A 21151-nucleotide genomic window follows, 5' to 3' on the forward strand; every position below is an offset into this window, starting at 1 on the left:
CTCCTCCTTTTCAGGGTATTTCTATTAGTTGATTTGGAACTTCTGATAACCCTGGTGCCTTTTTTTTTTTTTTTCCCCTTCTTTAAGGCAAGTGCATTCGGTAGCAGTACGCCTAAATAAGGGCAGATGCATAGGAGGTGTAGATGTTTCTAAGAACTTGATTATTGCTGTTGCTTACCGTCGCTGCAGCTAGGGGTGCTTCAGTAGTAAATCTCATTTACCACGTGCTGCTTTTGCTGTAATGGCTGGTTTCAGCTTTGAAATGGGTTAATCTCAGCAGAAGACTTCTTGGTTAGATTTTGGAAGAAAATCTGGACATTGCTGTGGTTCCCCTGCCCCGCGTGCTCTCGCTGGGTTCAAAAATGCTACAGGAGGAGGGGGAGATGGGCAAAGGGAATTATTTTGTGATTAATTTCTTAATTGCCAAACATCCAGATGTGGCAGAGGCTTTGTGCAGTGGCACTGGATTTGTGCATGCACTTTCTGCTGATGCTTTGTTTCTGCACCGTGTCGTGGTTTTCTTCCTTTCTGGGTAGCCTTAATATTTATCCGCTGGAATCAGGATGCTTAGGGTATATTTTCATAATATTATGGCTTTTAATGTGGGAGAGTGGAGCCATGGATTTTAAGTACCTTACCATTTTTGTGTTCCTTTCTGCCCTGGAGTGCGGTAGTAGTGAGTAAGGGTGTTTTTAGACTGTAAAATGCAATGGTGTAGTCCGTGCCCTAGTGAAAGGACATTTATGCTCCCGCAGAACCGTACTTTGTGTTTACAGCAGCGACAAAGAAGGTAGGAAATCAGTCAAGAGTTGCAAAGCGTGTGGGTTCCCCCCATGCACCCACACGCGCTCGCCTTCTCTCGCGTTGCGCCTCTGAGCCCCAGAGACCAAGAGGAGTTGTTCACTGGGTAATTTTCTGACGGCTTTTCCTGCCTTCTTTGTTTGCTCAGTCAAGCCATCAGATGCCGAAATCAAGTTTACTGTTGCCCGCTTTTCCTTTGCAACACCTCGTTGCAGGGGAGCAGCTTGTGCAAGGCGCTGTGAGCTCTGTTGCTCGTCTCCGGACAGTGGTTACTCTTAAAACCGAATGATGGTGTGTTGTGAAACTTGCCGCTGAGTTTTAATTGTGGCCGCGTGGTACGCGCTGGCGTTCAGGCGTATTTTTGTGACTGATGACAGAGGTCTTTTTTTTTTAAAGAGGCTATGTCGAGGAAGAGAGGGCAGATGGGTTTTGTTTTCTCCAAGACTTGCAAAAGTGGGTCTGGCAGATGTGGCCAGGTAGGACTGGAGCTGCTGGTTCAGCTAAGCGTGGAATAAAATCTTAACGCTTGCATAGGCAGGACTTCAGTCATTGGGTACCAAAAGTTGTTTTAATATTGCTCTGCGGAAGCATGGCTTTTATAGCACGTCTGTACTTCGGTTGGTAAGTATTAGCAGTGGCTAGATGGTATCAGTCATGCCATTCAGTATGGAGCTTTGATCTATCTTGTCAGTTCTGCTAGGGTTTTTTGTGGACTGTATAATTAAAATCACACTCAAAATAATCCCCTTTTCCCCTCTCTGTTTTTCCAGGAGGCGAAGGGCAGAGTGGAGATGGGCAGCAGACCGTGCAGCCATCGTCAGTCGCTGGAATTGGCTTCAAGCCCATGTCTCAGACCTGGAATACCGAATCCGGCAGCAAACGGACATTTACAAGCAGATTAGAGCCAATAAGGTGAGGACCAGGAGTGCGTTCGGATACGTGTGATTTTGCTTTGTCTGCCTCCTAATGGCTTGCTTTTCTGATGCAGTGGAGAGTCCCTATGCAAAGTCAGATGGTTTTTTTCCCCCTGCATCTCTGAAAAAGCATATTGCACAGTTGTGACTAATTGTAATGCTATTTGGCATGGGCGGAGTGTAATTCTTCTCCCTGGTTCAGTATGGTAACATGAAGGGAGCAATACCTTACTTTAAAGTCAGTCTTTGGGTACTGAACAAAACTGTTGCTTTTGCATGTGTGTTGCTGTTGCCCATTGTTCGAGCCTTTCTCTTTTTTATTTGATTTTTTTAAAAAGCAACCTTCCCATTCTTTCCTTTTGGGAGTAGCTGAAGATGGGGAGAAGGAACAACTTAACAAGAGAGTTACTGGGAAGGGAGGGGACTGTGGAGGAAGTTAGCTTCAGATGCTATCACATAGCACAGGCTTAAAATTGAGTCTGTATCATAAAAAAAGACTTTCTAGGTGCTGACCTTTCTCTGTGGAAGGAATTATTTTTTTCAGACTTGCTCTCAGATGACGGGGGAATGGGGGAGAGCAGAGAAGGGATGAGGAAGGAATTGTTATCAAGACTTGTTCAGGCATGCACGTCTAAATGTCAGGCCTCGGAGGGAGGAATGTCTGGAGTTTGTGGCAAGCAGGCTCATGGGATTGCATCAACTTACAGATCCTCAGGAATTCAGAGGCCAGCAAACGCTTTTCCCAAGATGTGTGGTGCTCTGGGGGTGGCAGGGAGAGAGGGGAGAGAGGCTTCCAGGCGGGTGGAAAGCACGGGCAGGGAAGGGAGACTGGACTTTTATGCAGCTATGTAGAAAAACAGGCTCATGGAGTGAGCGAGGGCTATAAATGACGAGGTGGAAGAGCACGGCTTGCTGAACGGAATACGTTACCGAGATTAGAGCAAAAGGCTTCTGGAAAGCGGCCTGTACGTCAAATTAATGAACCGGTTTCAGAAAGAATCGTCTTCCTTCTGTCTTAAGAAAGCCAATCATGCAAGATGATTTCTAAGTATAAAATACAGAATAACTCAACATTTGTATGCTAAAAGTTAAGTAATGGAAGAAATGAGAAAACTTAGCTAATGAAGTGGAAGGTTCAGTGCTTTCACCAGATGATGGCAACTTGACAGACTCGTGAAATGGCCTGATAATGGCTACGAGCACCCCGTGTTTTTATCGAAGGTTGCAGCCTCTGGGTCTGAAAGGAGATGATCATGGTGTTGTGTCAAAGTTGAAAAGTACATCTGAGGTTTTGGAAAACAGGATGTCATCTTCTTTGATTTGTTCAAACAAAAACTCCTCAACTGCAATAACCCAATACGTGAATTTAAGATAAAGTATGCCACTTACAGTGGCAGAAGAGTTCAGAGGTTGAGGATTTGGTAGTGGCTGTTCTGCCTGAACAAGAAAGCAGGTATCAAATACCCCGTCTTTCTGGTAGGACTTCACGGAGATCACTGCTTGCACCCAGCTGTCGTCGTCTTGGTGGCATTGAGCTCAAGGATGCCTTGTGAAACCTGTTCTGTTTCCATCAATGCAAAACTCAGGAGTGAGATTCATAAAAGCAGCTTGGGACAAGTATAGGAGACCAGAGAAACGAGTGCGTGTTTCAGTAATACAGGAGTCTTGTTGGAATGGATTTGGCTTCAAATTGTACAAGGACAACAATTAAAGAATTTGGAGACACCTTGTTTTTGCTATCAACATAACTCTAGCTTATTTGGCCATAAGGAGGTTAAAATGTAGCTGCTGCAGGAATTCAAAGTTGCTCTTCTATTTTATTCTTTTTTTAGGTTAATTACCTTTATATGTTAAGGTTTACATCCCAGTGCACCCTTCAAGGAAGATGCATTGCTCTGTCAAATCAAAGCAAGAGAAGGACCAGGCAGTTGAAAATAACCTTCTGTTGTGAAGGTACACTGCTGCCTGGGTGTCTCAGCAGTAATTGTGTTTTCAGCACATTTGGATCGGCTCAGTCGGAGCCTGGTGAGATGCGGAGGAAAACAACAAATCAGTGAGCATGTGTTCAAAGTTAGTTGTGAAGTACTGTGCTTTCTGGCGCTTAAAAATAGCGGGCTGTTGTGCCTTCGGGTTTTGTGTTGGTTTTGAAGAGCGTGTACAGTTAATTTAAGGGACTGGATGTCCACGAAGGTAATAAGGGGGTTTTGTTTCTTTTCACAGCGTGCTTTGTTGGGCCGTTTTGAGCTGGGGTGTGGCACGGTGCTGGTCCCCCCCCCATGCAGGGTCTTTGCACCTCCCTGCGTGTGTGGGTGGCAGATGCTCTGTGTTTGGAAAGGAACAAACAGCATTTTACTCTCTTTCTGTGTCTCTTATGAGTTTCATTCTTAGATGGAATAAGAGATAAATTAAGATTAAGGGCTCCTGCAGGAATTTCATGCAGTGGCAGACTTGGTTGAAATACAGTGACCAAAACTCCTTAAAGGTGGGGTTGTTTTGCACATCGTCTCTGCAGACCCAGGTTCCGCTTGTTCCCAGAGCATCTGAGATGGGTTCACTGTGTTCCCTCCGAGCTTTTGGTCTGATCTGTGTGCAGCCTGTCCCATGGGGAGGGCTGTGCTCTGGTCGGAGCTGCTGAGTCAAGAGAAACGTGTGATGGGAAGGGTGGGATGGGAGTTAGGAGGAGCCTCTTGCTGGAGGAATTTGCAGCTCTCACATGAGTTTCCTCTGTCTGCAGTGGTATGTCGGGCTTAGGGCACGATAAGAGGTGCTGCTGTCCCTGTGTGGGGCTGTTTGGGACACTCAGTCTCTTTCTGATGTGTCTTAATGTGTGTCAGTCCTCTGCCTCCCCCATTAGTCCCTTGCAGAAGCTGCTGACTGTTGCAGGACTGAGAGAGATGAGATCTGTCTCTGTCTCTATCTGAGACCTGTACAATTGACTTCTCATTAATACCATAATTAATGATAAGAATGGGAGTAAAGGAGCAGCAAACTTGCCCATATATATTGGGGGGGCTTCCTTTTTTCCTTTGCTTTGGAGAATGCTGGTGAAAAGCAAGTATTGTGTGATCTTGGAATAATTCACATGCGCTGCTCCTTTCCCTTTCCTGAAAGAGAGCTGGAAACCTGATGTTGCCCTTCTGATTCCTCTCTGTTATTCAGAAATTTATAAATAACAGAGATTTAAAGCTCTTAAAGCAAATCAGAGAGCACAAGCCCTCGGTAGGAAGATGCCGTCCAGCCTGCAGGTCTGTAAGTCCGTAGAGGCTGTCTCGTGGGCTAGGAGCGAGGAGAGGCCGACGGGCGCGCACGGTAGGTTCGGGCAGCGCGGCTTCTGTACGAGGGCACAAAACCCAAAGCTGTGACCATCACAGGGAAGGCTGCGTTAAGCGTTGCCTCTGCCTCAAAGTCACCAGTAAAGGGATGTACTTCTAAACAAATACCCACAGTATATAGAATTAATTACGGCTCCTTCCTGAGGCATGGAGCAGCTCCCTCCGTCCTCTTCCTTTAAACTGAAGGCAGAAGTCCCTGGTGGCTGTTTCTGTTCCTGATGCCCACGCTTCCCCATCTCCTTTTCTCGCTGAGCAAATGAGAAGCCCAAGTGCTTTCTGGAGTGTCAAAGGGAAGCAGTTTCCTTCGTTGCAGTTTTGCATTCAGTCCCAGTTTCTCCTTTTTTCATGTCCGCTGTCTCCTACGCCTGGCATCTGGAGCTGACCAGCCTCTTTGCTGAAGCATGCCTGAGGATGTTTCTAGAAGCAATGGTGAAATGTGATGGGTTGCTTTCGGAGAGGGATCTTTCAAGAGTGGAGGAAAAGCACAGCAGTATTTAATTGAGTTTAACTTCCAGCCTCTTCCATCATACATCCTTCTGGGATGTCAGAAAACTCTAGAAAATCGTCGTCGTGTTTATTCTAGAAGCTGGCTACTTCCTCATTGCTGGTCAGAGGCCACGTACAGTTGTATTTAGTTTATGAGCTGTTTTTAAATAAAGTATCCCTGAACTATGGGCTACCACTGTCTTTCTGGAAAGCCACCAATCCGTTGTATAGAAGATTGTGTCACGGCATAAGATGAGCCTTGTGAGCGGCTTCCACGGCCACGTGCCACGGCATCGGTCATGTGAGATTTGACTTTGTGGACTTTGAGGGAAGCCTCGTGGCTCTCTCCTCTCCCCAGATAATGTGTCCAGGTTCCCTTCCAGGCTCACTTTCTTGTGACGCACCGTGCAACCTCCAAAATTGTTTTCAGATGACTGATCCGCCTCTTAGTCTGAGCAGCCCTTTCCGTAGTTCCTTGCTTGACCAAATGCAAACTTGTTCTGGCTTGTCTTTGTCCTGGACTGTATTCACGGCCTGTAGGTTCCACCAACCCTCTAATCCCTTGCACATTTTAGCCTGCTTTGTTATAATATAGCTCAGAATATGCATAATTATATTTATTTTATTTTACTTTGTGTTGTTCAGGGAGAAAGCAGTCCTGCCTTTAGAGTAAGCTTTACTTAGAGTAAAACATAAACAGGACAACATATGTTAAGCCTGATAAAACAGTGCTCTGCCACTGTGCTTTGTCCCGCTAGTTTTATAGCAACGGCTTCTTTATCGGTGTTTTTCTTTCCTTACTGAATTTTGTGAATATCATTTCTTTGGAAAAAATCTGCTCAGAGTAACAAGTTTGACTGTAGATTTTTGGCACCTGCTCAAAATTGTTTGCTTGGCTGTGGTGGCGAGTTCCACTTTGTACGATGAAAGCGGTCGTTTCCTGCCCCGCGCTACAGCAAAATGTTCTCTTTGGTTTTGCTGGCATGCAGCTCGCTGAACCTCCTCGCGTGCAGGAGGAGGGGAAGGGGTGGGAAGCGGGACAGCGGCGACGTTTCGGCAGTTTAGCCCGAGAGGGAGCTGACTGTCTACTATTAATGGGCTGAAGGCATGTGATCTGGCTTCAGCCACTGTCCTTCCCCCTCCGAGTTCAGCTTAGATGTCAGGAAAATCCAGACAGCAGGGGATTCGGTTTGGCATCATGTCTGAAAAATGCAGTGGGAATGCAAGCCTTGCTGTGTGCAGAGGTTGGAGTTTCTGGGGGACGATGGATGCGCAGTTTCCCTGCTGAGACCAAAGGACCCGCAGTTAATTCCTGTTCCCTTCCCTCTCTTCCAGGGGCTGATAGTTCTTGGTGAAGCATCACCCCCTGATCCTGCAGTAGATGATGCGTCCCGTCCCGTTAGTGCTGAAGTTAAGCTGGAGCCTGGGGCTGACCGGCTGGTAAGTGCCAGCAGCAGAAGTGACTGGGTCCAGATGCTTCACGTTCGTGAATTCTGGGTAGGGAAGGTTCATCCTTTCAGCTGCGGTGGAGAGAGATGCTTGAACCGCGCGTCTGGCGTGGGACTGGCCCCTTGCAGAAGCGGCTCTCGCTGGGACTTCCCATGGGAATTGCTGATCTGTTGGTCTGTGTAGCTCGCCCCTTCCCCGATTATTTTGGGGTTAATAAACGATAGGATTTAAACAGGTTTTAGGACAGAGTTCCTCGGGGTACCTTTGTAATATGCATTAGCATTTTGTGAAGCTTAAAAATCCTAACTAATCCTTTCCCTCTAGCAAAGAAGTACCTCAAACTGAGTGCAGCACAATTAGCAAAGGCTTCTAAAGATGTGGCTATTAATATCTCCCTGAGTGTTACCCCTTGGAAAGGGAACTAATGATTTCAGTGAGATGCACTGGAAACTATGCAGAGTGCCAGGTATTTATTATTTAATGCAGAAATGTAGGCCACAGACTAAAGGCTTGATCGTACTGTTCAGCCTGGCTGTGATTACTTTTGATCCTGTGGGACACATCGACGTATTAAAATGGAGGATTTTGAAGTTGTGGTGTAGTACTAAGAGAAGGGTGGTCCCTACGTGGCTCAAACTCCTGCTACCAAGCTGCAGCACTGCTGCTTTTCTGTCCTAATGCCATGGTTGGGGAGAAACGGAGCTTTACTGCAACGGGAGTGCTTGAGTTTCATAGACCAGTAGTCAATGTAGTTGATACAGATAAGAAACTTAACTAGAAGTGACCGTAAAATTGTACTTCGAGTGTTTTCTCCTATCGCTGGGAAGACTTTGTCAGAGTTTTCCTGATACTGAATGATAATCTGAAATACTGTGAAATTCTTGATTAACGCCGGACCGCAAAGGGGTCATTACGAGTGATTGTAATAAAATGTCTCCTCGCTTGACATCAGCTTTCAGATGTGTGTTTGGAATTTAAGTCTTTAATTAGCGGATTAGCTGAGCCCCAAACTCTGCTGTGTAATTGGTACAATGAACAGGTTTTGCTCATGACTGAAATAGAAGATGGTACTTAGATGAAAACAGAGCCACGCTGGAGGAGTGACGGGAGGCTGGAGAGCCAGGATGACAGGGGCTGCTACAGATCGTGATTGAATCACAAGCATTACGCAGTGTCTGGTTTTGAACAGTGATGTCCGTCTGTCATGCATGTCCCCCCCTTTTCATCCTTTAACCCAAAAAGCACTTGGAGAATAATAAACAAGCGCAGCGACAGCGTGGTCCGATTCGCTTCAGAAATAGCATGCTCCTCCACCGATGAACGGGCTGTTATTTGGAGCTAATCTGTAAATGGCAGGCTGATAACGGAGATAGATGATCAAATGTAACAGTGATAGGAAGAATATTTTCTTCCTTATCTGTTTAAATCAGGATGTTTATCTGATAGGAGTGTATTTTCAACCTGGGAATCTGCAAATGGAAGGACCGCGTCCCACCTGACTTTGTCCCTACGTATTAAAGACATTTTCCATATGCTTACAAAATGAGCACATTGTGCTTTTTTAGATTGTCTTAGGCATTATTTCTGTATGTATAGAATAGAAAATGTCTGTAGATTTCTGATGTATGGAAAAAAAAATGCCTGCTTGGCCGGTGCTGCCTGGTCTTGCTGCTCGCACCACCCCGCTGTTGCTGTGTTTGCTCATTTCCTGCGTTGGCCCTTTTCTCATCCCTTTCGCTTGGGTCTGAGCTCTTCAGACAGAGACTTTTATTACTGCAGCGCTCGCGCGACGGAGGTCCGATCTCTCTTCCAGGTCTTGGAGGTAACAGTGACACAAATAATAGATACTGAGAGCAGTGAAGAACAACATTTTCGGTGTAAAGCAGGCTGCAGGCTCCTACTTGGCAGCTTCTTGTGGCTGCTCCTGCAGCCATGCTTGCCATCTTGGAGGGTAACTCCTCCTGCAGAGGACTTTTTATTCCCCTTCCACGCGTGGCTGCTGGTGGACGCGCACATCACTCCACGCCGCCAGCTTCTCTGCAGCCGTGCTGGAGGTGTCAGCCACCAGAAATGCTGCCTCCAGGCACCCAGCTTCTACACCCTGCTGCCGGAGGGTTTGTGCTTAATTAGACTTGCTCGTAAGGGTGGGGTGTTGAGTCAGAGCCTTGATCTGCTCCGAGCCAGAGATTAGCCCAGAGACCATTCCTGTTGCGTTAGGACACTTACTGGAAGAATATCTCTTGGGCCTCTCCTGGAGAGGTGCTTATCATTTTGGCACTCTTTGGGCTGCTTAGAATTAGGCTTTTTTTTTTTTTTCCTTGCTCTCATCCCCAGCTCCTCTTTGGATCTTATCCACTCATGGGTCCCTCCCTTGGCCGGCGTGAATGCAGGATACGGGTCCTTGGGCATTGGCTTGATCTGTGGGATGTGGCTGATAATCCCTAGGAGGAACTAATCCTATCGTCAGTGGAGGGAAGGGCTTTGCAAGGAAGGCCTGGGAATGTCTGTTGGGAATGGAAGCTCAGTATGTGAATAAATATTTTTGCCTGAAGATGGGAATAACACGGAGCCCTGAAGAAATAACTCGGCTGTTGATATTGGTTCATTGCTTGTATTGCTAGTCTAGCGAGGGGGGTGCACTTAAAATTTTTAATAGTAAATGAGAAGAGATACTGATGGAGTGTCTTGGTTAGGCTTTTCCCTGTGTTACGGGTTTGTGTCTAGTGATAGGTGAAGGTCTGAACCTGTCTGGTTTTGTTTGGGTTTTTGGGGAATATGGGGGACGTTCCTGATGTTGGGTCACGACTGCCTGCCAGCACACAGCTTCTTTACTGCCATGAGAGCCCTGGTAGTCTGCAGGCTCCTGGCTTCACGTGCAACAAGCTGAATCTTTGACGCTCCCCTAAGAGTCCTAGGGATCCTAAAGACCTGGACTTCCAGACCCCAGGCATACCCAAAACACAGAGAAGAGTTCAGTCTGGAGCATCGATGTGAGCCTGGTGTGATGAACGCTCCTCTGGATCCCAGCCTGGATGCCCAGCCGGCCCCGGAGGAAGGCACGGCGCTGGGAGGTACGTGCAGGAGGAGCTGATGCAAGAGCTCTGCCTCTGCTCTGAACGCTGGGGATGTCGGCTCTTGCACTCCTGCTCGTCCCCCCGTTGCTCATGTCAGAGCCTTGCTAGGGTACACCCATCTTCAGTGTGATAAGGTGAGCCTGGGCTGTTTCTGATAAACAGACTTTGGATTGATGCTTTCCAGCTCCTCCGCAGGAAGCAGAGGGGTCACTCTATTCCTATCTTGAACCACCGAGCCGGGGAGAGCTCTTGGAGAAGAGGTTCCTCCTTTAAGACCCTTTCTGAACAAGAAAATAAATACCCTATTTCAAAAGAACTTATGAGTCATGCGTACCCGCCCTCCTGCACCGTGGGTGCCTCCAGCGGAGGTGTCATGGGAAGGCTCAGCCTCCCCGCGCCTCTGGAAACCAGCGGGAAAACATTCAGCTCCTGCACTGACTTCACCTCGCCAGGGTGCCGCGTCGTGCTTGCGTAACGCTTCTGGCGCGGTCCCATCTCGCCCCTACCTCTGTGCGCTCGGAGCGAGGAGCCTGCCGGTCTGATCCCCTCTCTGCTGCCCCCCCCGGGAGAAACGTCTTTTTTAGCAGAAGTGTAGAAAACCCAGCAAAGTTCCTCAAACAGGCAACAGGCAGAAGTCGTCTGTGGTGTTAGAAATTGCTCTTCCCTCGGTGAGTCAGGTCTCTGCTATTCTGGAAACCGTTAGTCCAGCACCGCCGTAGCCTGATTTTAGTTGTTCATTGAGTTGGGGGAGCGATCGCAGGGAAGGTTTTAATCAATGTAATACCGACGCTGTTGAGATGGAGAATGTGACAAGCAGGGGGGCTGGCCGGCCGGCCGGCCATCTGCGTAGATAAGTCAGACCTTTTCTTTTGTCTTTTTTACTAGTACTTCAACTGCACCACCGCCCTCGCGTGCGTGAAGGGGGAAGCCCAGCTAGAGAGACATAGGCAGTGAGTGTAGGAAGTGCTGCACGAAGGAAGAGAAGTTTAACCCCAGGGAGGAGGAGGAGCGCGTCTGAAAACAAAAAGAAGGCTGCAAGGATGAGACTGGGGGTGATGAGTGCCAGGGCTATGAACGCGCTGGACCGCGCCGGCGCCTGCTGGGGTGGAGAGCAGGAGCGTCGCTGGCAGGAGGTACAAAGCCAGTGTGTCCTGGCAGGCTGCGGTGACCGTCCCCCGTCCCTGCCGAGGCCGCTTGCAGGGCGGTGGGAGATGTGCAGCGTTCGGTGCCGCAGCCACACGGTAACTGCTGCTCGCTGCAGAGCGAGGGGCTTTGTGTTTCAGACCTAAGGCAGGAGAGATTGGGGAGCTCTGTGTCTTTAGCTTAGTTTTTCCTTACTTTCCTCTGCCAAAAAGGTGTTTCCAGCTTTGTGTTTATCAGGCAGCTTTAGCTTTATAGAGTTGGCCTGCTTATATCCAAAAACCACAGCATGTGTGCGTACTCATTTTAAATACTTTTTAAAGTACTATTTAGACCATGTTTGCACAGGTATTTAGTTAAAATGCAAATTCAGTTTTGCAAGTCTGTTCGCCTCTCCCTCTCCTCCCGTTTCCCCCACAAGTGCTTAGACAAGAGCTCGCAGCCGTGTGGCTCAGAGCACAGCATCAGACTTCAGAAGATGCCTGCGAGCTTTACAGGTGGTTATGAACTTGTTTGCACTATTGAGACAAAATGCTAAAACCTCCTTAAAGACCTCAGCCTTTCATGCTCCTTAGTGGTTGCCTGAGGGGAATTGAAGTCCTTCGGTTCTTGCATTGAAAGCGCTGTCGTGTATCCATCCTCTTGCCCGAGCTGCTCCCTCAGAAGTCCGTACGTCTCCAGTCTCCTGTTCACGTAGTGACTTCTGAACCCTTGCTTTGAAGTCCCGTGTGGAAACCCACGGCTACAGGGCGGAATCCTCAACTAGAAACTGGGAATAAGAAAGTTGTGGCTATTTAAGAAGCTTTTTTTATTAATTTATGATGTTTCTCATCCTTCCTTAGAGTGTTTCTGGATCCCAGCCACTAGAGAACTTGGGTATTTCTGCTGCAAATACTCCTGAATCCCATCCTGCCAAGCCCTGTGGAGCACCAAGACCCGTCAATGGAGTTATTAACACGTAAGCTGCTTGCATATTATGGGATATATATATTTTATATATAGATATTTGGGATATATATTTTTTTAATTTGATTTTTACGGTCTTGACAAAGTCCCATCGGAAGGCAGCCTGTAACATGCTGTTGGGTCGTAACTGGGTTGGTAACGGTATAAATGGTCTCTTTTTGAAAAAAGTATGGTAGTAGATCATGCTTGGAAGCATTGTGGAGGAGATTGCTTGCTTGAGGTTTTCTGCTGCACTGTTTTGCTGAAAATGGTATTAAACTGAGCTGTGTTTCCATGAACAAGCCCTGCAGGCAACCATGCAATGAGCATGTTCAAAACTGTTTCTTTATGGGTATTTTTAATACACTTGCAAACTGTGTAATTCAAAGGTACTGGTGGCCCGCTTGCAATTATTTTGCAGAAGTATCTGTAACCACTGCCCCACTTTTCTGGAGATACTGAGGAACCCAAATCCCATTGATTTTAGGAGTAAGACTTTCTAAATTCTTTGTTTCTCTAGGCTGTTTTTGTTGAGTAAGTCTTTAAGTGGGTAAATGAAAACAAGTGAAAGAAATTCTTCTATGCTACAGGATGATTTCAGGGTTGAACCACTTGAAAACGGTTGAACGCACGGTGCTTCGACGTTCTGGTAGCGCTAGAGAAGCATTGCCAGCACCGTTGCCCTTGCTTGGTACCTCGGGCAGGGATGCTGCAGGTGCAGAAAGCGCCGATCAACTGGCTCATTGCTACAGCTGAAACACTGCGGGCTATAACAGAGCCCTTTATGTGCCTGTAGCCTTTGAACTACAGAGCCTGAGACCACTGGGCTTTAATGTTTTGCAATTTTAGAAATGAAACATTTGTAAAATATACATGAAAAGGCCCTGTAGATGAGGAGCTGCGCTGGTATTTGGTAGGTGGCATGGTGTATTGATGCCACGGTAGGGCAGGGTCACTGCGTGGGGACAGGAAAGTCCTTTGTACGTAAAACAGAAACGTTAATGCTAACATTACACCTTTCTGGTGTCACTGCTGAGAGTTGTTAGAGGTATAGATCTCAAATATTAATCAGAATCAAGTTTACATCAAGGTTAAATATTTTTTGTAGAAAATTTATTTATGTTCTCTGTCTTGTGCTCTCTGGCATTTAGACTCGTGAGAAGCTGTTGTATTAAGATGCCCTGAACTGTAATTCTGGGGGAAGCTGAATTCTAGGATTAAAGCTGTTCAGGTCTAGAGCAGCTTTTGGTCTTGCTCTGTGTCCGGCGTTACATGCTATTTTTTGTTCAGAGCTTCCAAAGGTATTTTGTCAAAGGTTCAGTGGTGGGAGAGTGTGGAAAGCGACCAAAGTAAAAGCAAAAATTAGAGTTGGCTTAACAAAAGCTGTTGCCTTGTGAAACTGCCATGCTTTAAACTCAGCTTAGAGTGTTTGCTGAGGTCTGAACCGTGAACCTGGCTGGGTACTGCTGGGTAACGTGGGCTGCTTGAATGAATAACGGTATCTTTTGTATTCTCTTCTCTTCTTGGGCAGTCTTCAGCCTGGCCTGGCAGAACATGCTCAGGGAGATGGCCAGGAAGCTGAGGAACTCTTGCATAAAAAGCAACGACTGAACATGGTTTCTTCATCTTCGGATGGAACGTGTGTAGCAGCTCGCACTCGCCCGGTATTGAGCTGTAAGAAGCGACGACTCGTTCGACCTAGCAGCATTATGCCCCTTTCCAAAAAGGTTAGTGCTATTTGTTTGTCTCCCTGCTCTGGGAATGTTTGTGGTTATTAAGAGGGGGAAGAAAATGGGGAGGAAGAGGAGGACAGCGAGGCTTCAAAGGCCGTTGGAGAAGTAAAGGAGAAACAAAGGAGAAGCTTTTAATTTGTTGAAGACTTTCATTAGCTGTCACTGGGGAGGGGAGATGCTGAACTCTGATGTGGGTTTTCTTTTCTAAAACCAACAAGCCTGAGGTGAACTGCAGGCCGGGTAGTTCAGTATGGCGCGGTCTGAGCAGGCAAAAGAAGCTCTGAAAAGTCAAGTGTCAGGAAACCTTCGCTCTGAGCACAGGAATTAACGCAGCCCCGGGATCTCGCTGCTGCTTGCTCAAAGGAAAACTACAGTTGCCTGAGCAGGCATTTGTGGGATGTCTTGCAGAAGGCCTGCCGAGGTGATGGTGTTCGCTTCTGCTGCTTAAGTTTGGACATCGCTGAGTGCCGTGACTCTGTTCCTGGTTTTGTTGTCATTTGTTTTTATTTCATCCTCCTCTCCACATAGTCTTCCCTTGCCCTTATCGAGAATTCAGTTCAGTGGAAATACAGTTTATTTCCAGTATGAGGAAAGGCCATGCTTCATTCTTTTTAATTTGTCTTAGGAATGCTGTAAACTGTCAGTTGGGTGATAGATAATTAGAAATTGAGGGAATAAGGACCTTTCTTGTGCATGCAGCTCTCATGATTGCAGAACCATAGATGGCAAAAATCCACTTACCTTTGAGTTAAAGTGTTTTAAGTCAAACTTTACCACGAGGGTTTGAGGGTTTTCACTCTGCAGGTGCTGGAGTTTTAAACGGAAGCTCAAAAAGCAACATTTTTCTGAGCAAAATAGATGCTCGCTCAGCTGAGTTAGCTTTAACTGATTACTCGTTTGCAGTTTTGTCTGGAGTATTGCTGGTAGAGCTGTGCAGTGACTGCTTGCAAGATCTTCAGTGATTTGGAAGTTTATAAACTATCCTGTAGGTGATGCTGACTTGTGCACTCAGTGTTTGAAGAAGCATCTGTTAGTAAAGTTTTTGACTGTATTCATCAAATACATTTGATAATCAGAGATGGTTCAGAAAAGCAGTTCCAAAGGATAGAAGATGTGCCAGATAGCAGAGGATTTCTGTGGACTCCTCCAGTTATTTGAGAGAAAGCTGAGTGATGGCTAAGTCACGGTCCAGAAATACCATGTCCAGTTGACGGCGCTCTCCCATCCTGCACCAAGTCATTGTGGATTGCTGTGACCAGAAATTACAACTGGAGAGTTTGCTGTTTGAATAGAGATTATCCATAACTGTGCCTAGTGTTTTACAAAATCTGCACAGAACATCACTTGACATTTTTAAGTCAGGAGATGTCCTGTAGGAAAGAAAAGAGGCTTAAAGGTTGAGTGGGTCTGTAGCCTGCATTGGGTTGCAAACAGGACTGGTCTTGTGAAACAGGACGGGAAGGGATCTGCTGCAGTCACCCACAGCATCCCCATGCCCCAGATCCTCGTACCGTGCCAGACCGTTTGGCTAAACCTCCTTAGGCAAGCTATTTGAGTGCTTAGCTAGCCTTGTTTTTCAGACAGCAAAACCAAACAAACCAAACTTTCTAATAAAAGCTGCCTTGGCTGCCATTTAAAGTCATTACCAGTAGTCCCAAGTCCTGGTGTAAACTGGTCAGCTCCCCTCGTCGCTTCAGAAGCTCTCCCCGAAGTGTGAAAGTTGATGTGGTAATTCTTAGTGTGGTCACCTCTACGCTAAACGTGCCATGGGTCTTTCTGGTTTTGCACATAGGATGGGGTTTTTTTTGATCTTGTCATTTTTTTATTGTTTTCCTCGCTGTTTGGTGCACACATTTCTTGAAATACGTGCCCAAAACTGGGTGCAGCCCTCCAGCTCACGTGTAAGCAATGCCGAGCAGAGTGGCAGGATTACCTCCTGCGCCTTGCACAGCCATCCTGTTTATAAAGCCCCGTGGGGTGCTAATTCTTAGTAACGGTACGACACTGCTGATTCATGCTCATTTTCTGATCCATAACAACCACCAGATCCCCTGGGCAGAACTGCTGCTCAGTTACCTCTTCCTCCTCTTCCCTGGTCACTGAAGCGTCCGCTTGTTGCATTTGCCCTCAGTGAATTATATTTGACTTATTTTAGATCGTTTCTCTTCATTTGTAACCATGAGTGAGATGCCAGCTCTTTCCTTCAAGGTGCTTGCAGCCCTTCCCAGTTCTAGTGTTACTTGCTAAGGCTTAAGGGTATTATCTCTTCCATCATTCAAGTCGTTAATGGAAATTATTTGAATAATACTAGACTCAGAACAGACTTCTGCAGGATCTGGTTTGATACATCCCTCCATTTTGACAGGGAATCATGGGTTGCTGTCTCTGTATGGGATTTACATCCAGTTGTGCGTCTGCCTGCAGTGGTTTCATACAAATGAAGTCTGTATAAAGTCTCTAAATCTGTGAATTGAAAGTCTGTCCTGGTTTAGGAAACAAGGTTGAAAGCACCCTTTTTCACTCTGCAAAGATGTCCCTGTAAGTGTCAGCTCTTGGCATATAGTGACGGCTCTCTGACCCATCTGATCTCAAAAAGGCTTTTTTTCTTCTCTGACAACTGAATTGTGCTGCCTCATGGTTTTTATAAATGAGGTTTCAACCTAGGTAAAATTAAACACTTTTAGTCAAATTTAGTAGATGTTAAACTGTCTGTGCTGGTGAGTAGTAGTTTTCAGTTGTGTTTATGCAAAGTGAAAGTGGCCTTTTGCGAGCGGAGACTAAATGAACTTTTATACAAGGTATTAAAAAAAAAAAAATCGGCCTTGAGGATGTTTTTCATGAGCTGTCAAAGGGGAATGTGTGAGGAGAGCACTTAGACACGTTGACCTCTGGCATGTTGATGCTATTCTCTCTCCCCTTCCCAGGTCCATCGTAATAGCCTGGTGCGATGTAGCTGTGATGTGAACCCTTCGTGTGCCCTGTGTGGCACTCGAAGCTCGACGACCCTGGAAATCCAGTATGATGCCCCTTTGCTGGAGCGCCTCTCCCAACTGGACTCATGTATTCATCCTGTCCTGTCATTCCCAGACGGTAAGCACAGCAGCCACGGAGCTGCCGGGGTGTTGTCAAACTGGGTCCTGAGGTGGGTTACAAGGGACGCTTGGACATGCTCCGGAGCCTGCTCTTCCATCCTGGGCTTCCAGAGGAAGCGCAGATCTGCTCGAGTACGACCAAGCTTGTTCATCTGCAAGTATTTTTAGGAGCAGAGCATTTACTGGAGCGGAAGGGTTCGGGAAAGCGTTACACCTGAAATCTGCTCTGCTATGAACACGTTTGTTATGGGAACCTGACCTGGAGCCCTGCTCGGGGTGGGGAAACCGAGTGGTGCCTGGGAGTCTGTACTGGGACCTGGGTCTTAGGCTGGTGTCTTTGTTGCTATAAACCACTTGAGAAATATTTGCTTCCACAGAGTTTGTTCATCTGTATAAAATTATTTGTGGATTGGTTTAAGTCACAGGAAATTTTTTTGACCTTGTAAGGAATTGTAAATGATCTTCCATGGTTCGGAGGGTACAGCAAGAAGGGATGTTCCCGTTAAGACACTCGTTTCCCTGTGTTATGCTATCAGGGTTAATCATCGTTAAGAGGAATAACTAACCAACCCTGACTGTGGGGTATTCACAGATTTCGTGTGTAGGGACTTTTCCCAAGGGAAAAGAAGTAGTTTCCAGAGTCTTCTGCTTCCTAATTAAATACAAGCCTGTTCTTTGACCACAAACTATTGGCTTGCATGAGATCGGTGTCCATCCGTCATCTTTTTCCTCTGATCACGAAATACAGGACCACAAATGATAGTAACTGGTACTTTTATCAAGAGAGCCAGGCAGTAAATAGATCATAGTGGTTCCCGTCCGTGGTGGGCGTGCCTGGCTGCTCGAGGTGTAAAACACTGCTGGTGGTGCTGGGAGGAAGGCGTGCGTCCCTGCTTCTTGTGAGGACGCAAAGGGGCCGGTCCAGGTGAAGACACTGGGCTAATGTGTGTGTTTGGGTTTAAATTCCAGCTTTGCACAGACTTTGTGCAACAGTAGGAAACGCATGGAGTGTCTGGGAGCAATTAATCTGGCATCTTTCACTAGCACTATATTTAAAACAGACTAAAATAGTAAATTGGTGCTATTTTTAAAACCTAAATCCCCACCCCCCCAAAGAACCGTCTCTGCTAAGGAACGCTGAAGGAACGGAAGGCACTGAACTCCTGAAGCAGAAATTTATTTCCTGATTTCACAGCGCTTGTAATCCTCGCTCTATAGTGTTAAATCTAATATCCCAAGAAGCGGTGAGAAAACCCGTTGTGTACTATTGCAGCATGGCCACCAGGCAAATTATCTCGTCCAGTATTCACTTTTCATTTTCTTAGGGTCAGCTGCAGTCAGCTCGCATGGTAAAAGATCCGCTCTGGCTGCATGAGATTAAAAACTTTGGTTTTAAAACTATATGGCGTAAAGCTTAAAACACCTATATGGAAATATCCATTCCCCCCCTTCCTTCCTCAGATTAACTTTGATTACTCACTAATGCTTAATGCAGTTTTGCTGGGGGTGCTTTTTGGGGATGGGGATACTTTTCTATCCAAACATAAAGCCAGGTAGCATGTTCAGGTAGGGAAATTGCTCTGCCTGACGTCGTTAGTCTGCATCGAGGTGTCTCCCTGCCTGAATATTAATCCGGGTTGCTGTTGGTGCTCCCCCATGATTATTTTGGGGGCTCCTCTTGAAAGCCAGCTGGCTGGGTCGATGGGCAGAGGCTCAGTTAAGACTTTTCTGGAGGAGCTTGTGAGGTTGCTGGATGGAGCCTGGCCTTGGAGCTGTGAGCATGTGCTGACTTTCACTTTGAGCGTCTCTCCGGGCTCCTCCGGTGCCAGCAGCTGGGGATCTCCGGTGCAGTCTGCCAAGGGCAAAATCGCCCGGCGCTGCGGGAGGAAAAAGATCATTTATTCTGCTGGCAAGCAGGGCGCAGGCAAGCGCGGCTTTAACCCGTTGCACTTGTGCTTCGTAAGCACTTTGTCCCCTTCCTTTCAGGTTGTTGGTTTTTTTTTCCCCCCCCTGGTTCATCTGATTTCTCGCTGGGAATTTTCAGATGATGTAATAACCTTGGCGGGGAGGATGAGGGCCGGGGCTCTCGGCTCAGTGTGGTTGCCATCTGCTGGTCCCCGGGAGGCCTGCACCACTCGGCCGAGGAGGAGGAGGAGGAGGAGGGGGAGGAGGAAGAGGAGGAGGAGGAGGAGGAGGAGGAGAAGTGACGGTGTCACTTGCTGCACAGACTCTGGTGCAACCCGTGCTGACAGCAGGGCAGTGGCAAACCAGCAAATAACTCATTTTCTGCTGACAACATTTTCGTCTTGCGTTTTCCCCCTCCCTCCGACCTGTCCCCTCCTTCCACAGATGTGTGGGCTGCTGGGATGGGATGAATTTTCCAGAGAAAGCAAAAAATTAACAGAGAAGAGGCCATTTTCCCAAAGCCAGACCACTTCAACACAGGGATGTTGCAGCCTCTCTGGCAACATCCTTAAAGGACTGGCTTGGCCCCTCTGTTATTTGGGACGTGTCTCCACGAACCAGTAGTGGTGGCCGCAGAGCTGCCATCGCACCGTGACAGCCCTTCCGTAGCAAATGGATGGGGCTAAACCAGAGCTTTAACGATCAAGGTACTTGAAATGCAGCTGTCCTGGCTTTTTCCTGAGAGTCAAGTTCCCCCTATTAATAACAGCTGACTCCAGCCCGTGCTCTGCCAGCTCTCTCCGTCCTCTTTACCCGCCTGGATCTGCCGGGGCTTTCCAGTCCCTGGAAATGGTGGGGAAATATTGGGGAGGGGTTCAGATATCAGCTGTTGAGACTACCGATAGGGCTTGAATCTCTGCCGCTTGCCCTCTGAGATTATCTAGATAGGGTTTCTAAATCCCATGGCAGCTCCTAATTGCCTCCGCGTCCCCCCTGCAGGCACGGCTTTATTCCTTGCGCAGGGCCTGGGAAGGTTCATCTCTGCTCGGGGTTGCCTCAGAGCCCTTGTGAAAATGTCACGTGAGCTTGAGAGATGTGGAGGAGGGATGTTTGTACTACTGATGCTCATCTTAGTGCTTTTTAACTCCTAGTTGTGGCAGCGTCGGCTTGCATCGGGCTGCGTGCCCTGCTGGTGATGGTCTGCTGGTCTGTACTGGGGGAGGAGAGCGGACGGGTGGCATGTCAAACCACAAATGCTGGTGTATAATGATCTTAACGGTGTAGTTGGAGTAGATAAATCCATGTCTCAGTAGTTCTGTTAACCCCACAGGTTTTAAGGCTTTTCCGAACTAGGATTTTGGCCCTCAGGCATATAAAGAGAGCTGGGTCTTGGAGGAGACTTAGACAGCAGTATTTGGTGATCAAATCTGAAGTTTGAAGCTATGAGTATGAAAGGAAGGCTTATTTATATGGGACTCCTGAGGCTGGAGTAGTTTGCTACTCCTGTTAATGGGTTTTATAGTCTACCTTAGCCTACCTGCACAAGAAATACACTGAATAATCTCAGTAGCGTTCTGTCTTTCGGCTAAGGTCGGGAGCACACGTCTGTATGGGATTTGGGAGAACCGAAGCTTGAGGAATGTGAGCAAAAGTAGAGTCTGCCGAATTTCACAGCAGTACAGTACAGCGTACTTGTGCTCGTTGTGAAAGGGCAGGATGAAATAGGGGCAGGTACTCTGGCTCAAAATGCATCAGTTCACCAGGTAATTACCCGTGAGTTTGCCTGCTGGGAGGTGGCTACGGCCCATCCCCTGCCTGGGGAGCTCCCGGCAAGCGGCAGTCCTGCTCTTTGAGCCTCTGAAGCGTGCTCGCTTACACAACTTCTGTTAGACGATCGAGGTGCCGCATCGGGCAGATTAACGTCATACAGCACTTGGTTGGCTTTCGGCTTGACCTGAAATTGAGGATTTAAGCTGAATTTCTCTCTTCTAGCCCATCCCTCTGTAGATTTGATGTGCCGAGATACCTCAGATTCTTGGAAATCAGATCTGAGATAGCAGAATTGAGCGTGGCAGTACATGACAGACTTTCAGTGGTAAAGATGCATGGTTTTTCTGACAAAGGCTTCTCTCTCCTGCCAGGTTGTACTTGGGCTGTGAATCCTGTAGGAATGTGCTTCTCTTAACGAGCTTCAGATTAGAAATGTTGGGTCCTGACGTTGCAGGTCCTCCCTGAACACGAGGAAGGCATAGGCAAGCCTAGGTTTTACAGGCAGTCAAT

At 47.3% G+C, this 21151-nt stretch overlaps 1 protein-coding gene across 4 annotated transcripts in view; it reads left to right on the forward strand.

The window, feature by feature from the left end:
• Positions 1–21151, forward strand: part of KANSL1 (KAT8 regulatory NSL complex subunit 1) — a 92067-nt gene that overhangs the window by 61629 nt on the left and 9287 nt on the right. For 3 of the 4 annotated variants that reach the window (XM_082331932.1, XM_082331935.1, XM_082331933.1), the window contains 5 exons: positions 1572–1713; positions 6869–6973; positions 12039–12154; positions 13673–13868; positions 16799–16964. In XM_082331932.1, coding sequence (XP_082188058.1) covers positions 1572–1713; positions 6869–6973; positions 12039–12154; positions 13673–13868; positions 16799–16964 — 725 coding nt within the window. The remainder of the gene's footprint in view (positions 1–1571; positions 1714–6868; positions 6974–12038; positions 12155–13672; positions 13869–16798; positions 16965–21151) is intronic. The other variant, XM_082331934.1, reaches the window with a different exon arrangement.

This window comes from Platalea leucorodia (genome assembly GCF_965183815.1).
Source record: "Platalea leucorodia genome assembly, chromosome: 22".
Taxonomy (NCBI): Eukaryota; Metazoa; Chordata; class Aves; order Pelecaniformes; family Threskiornithidae; genus Platalea; species Platalea leucorodia.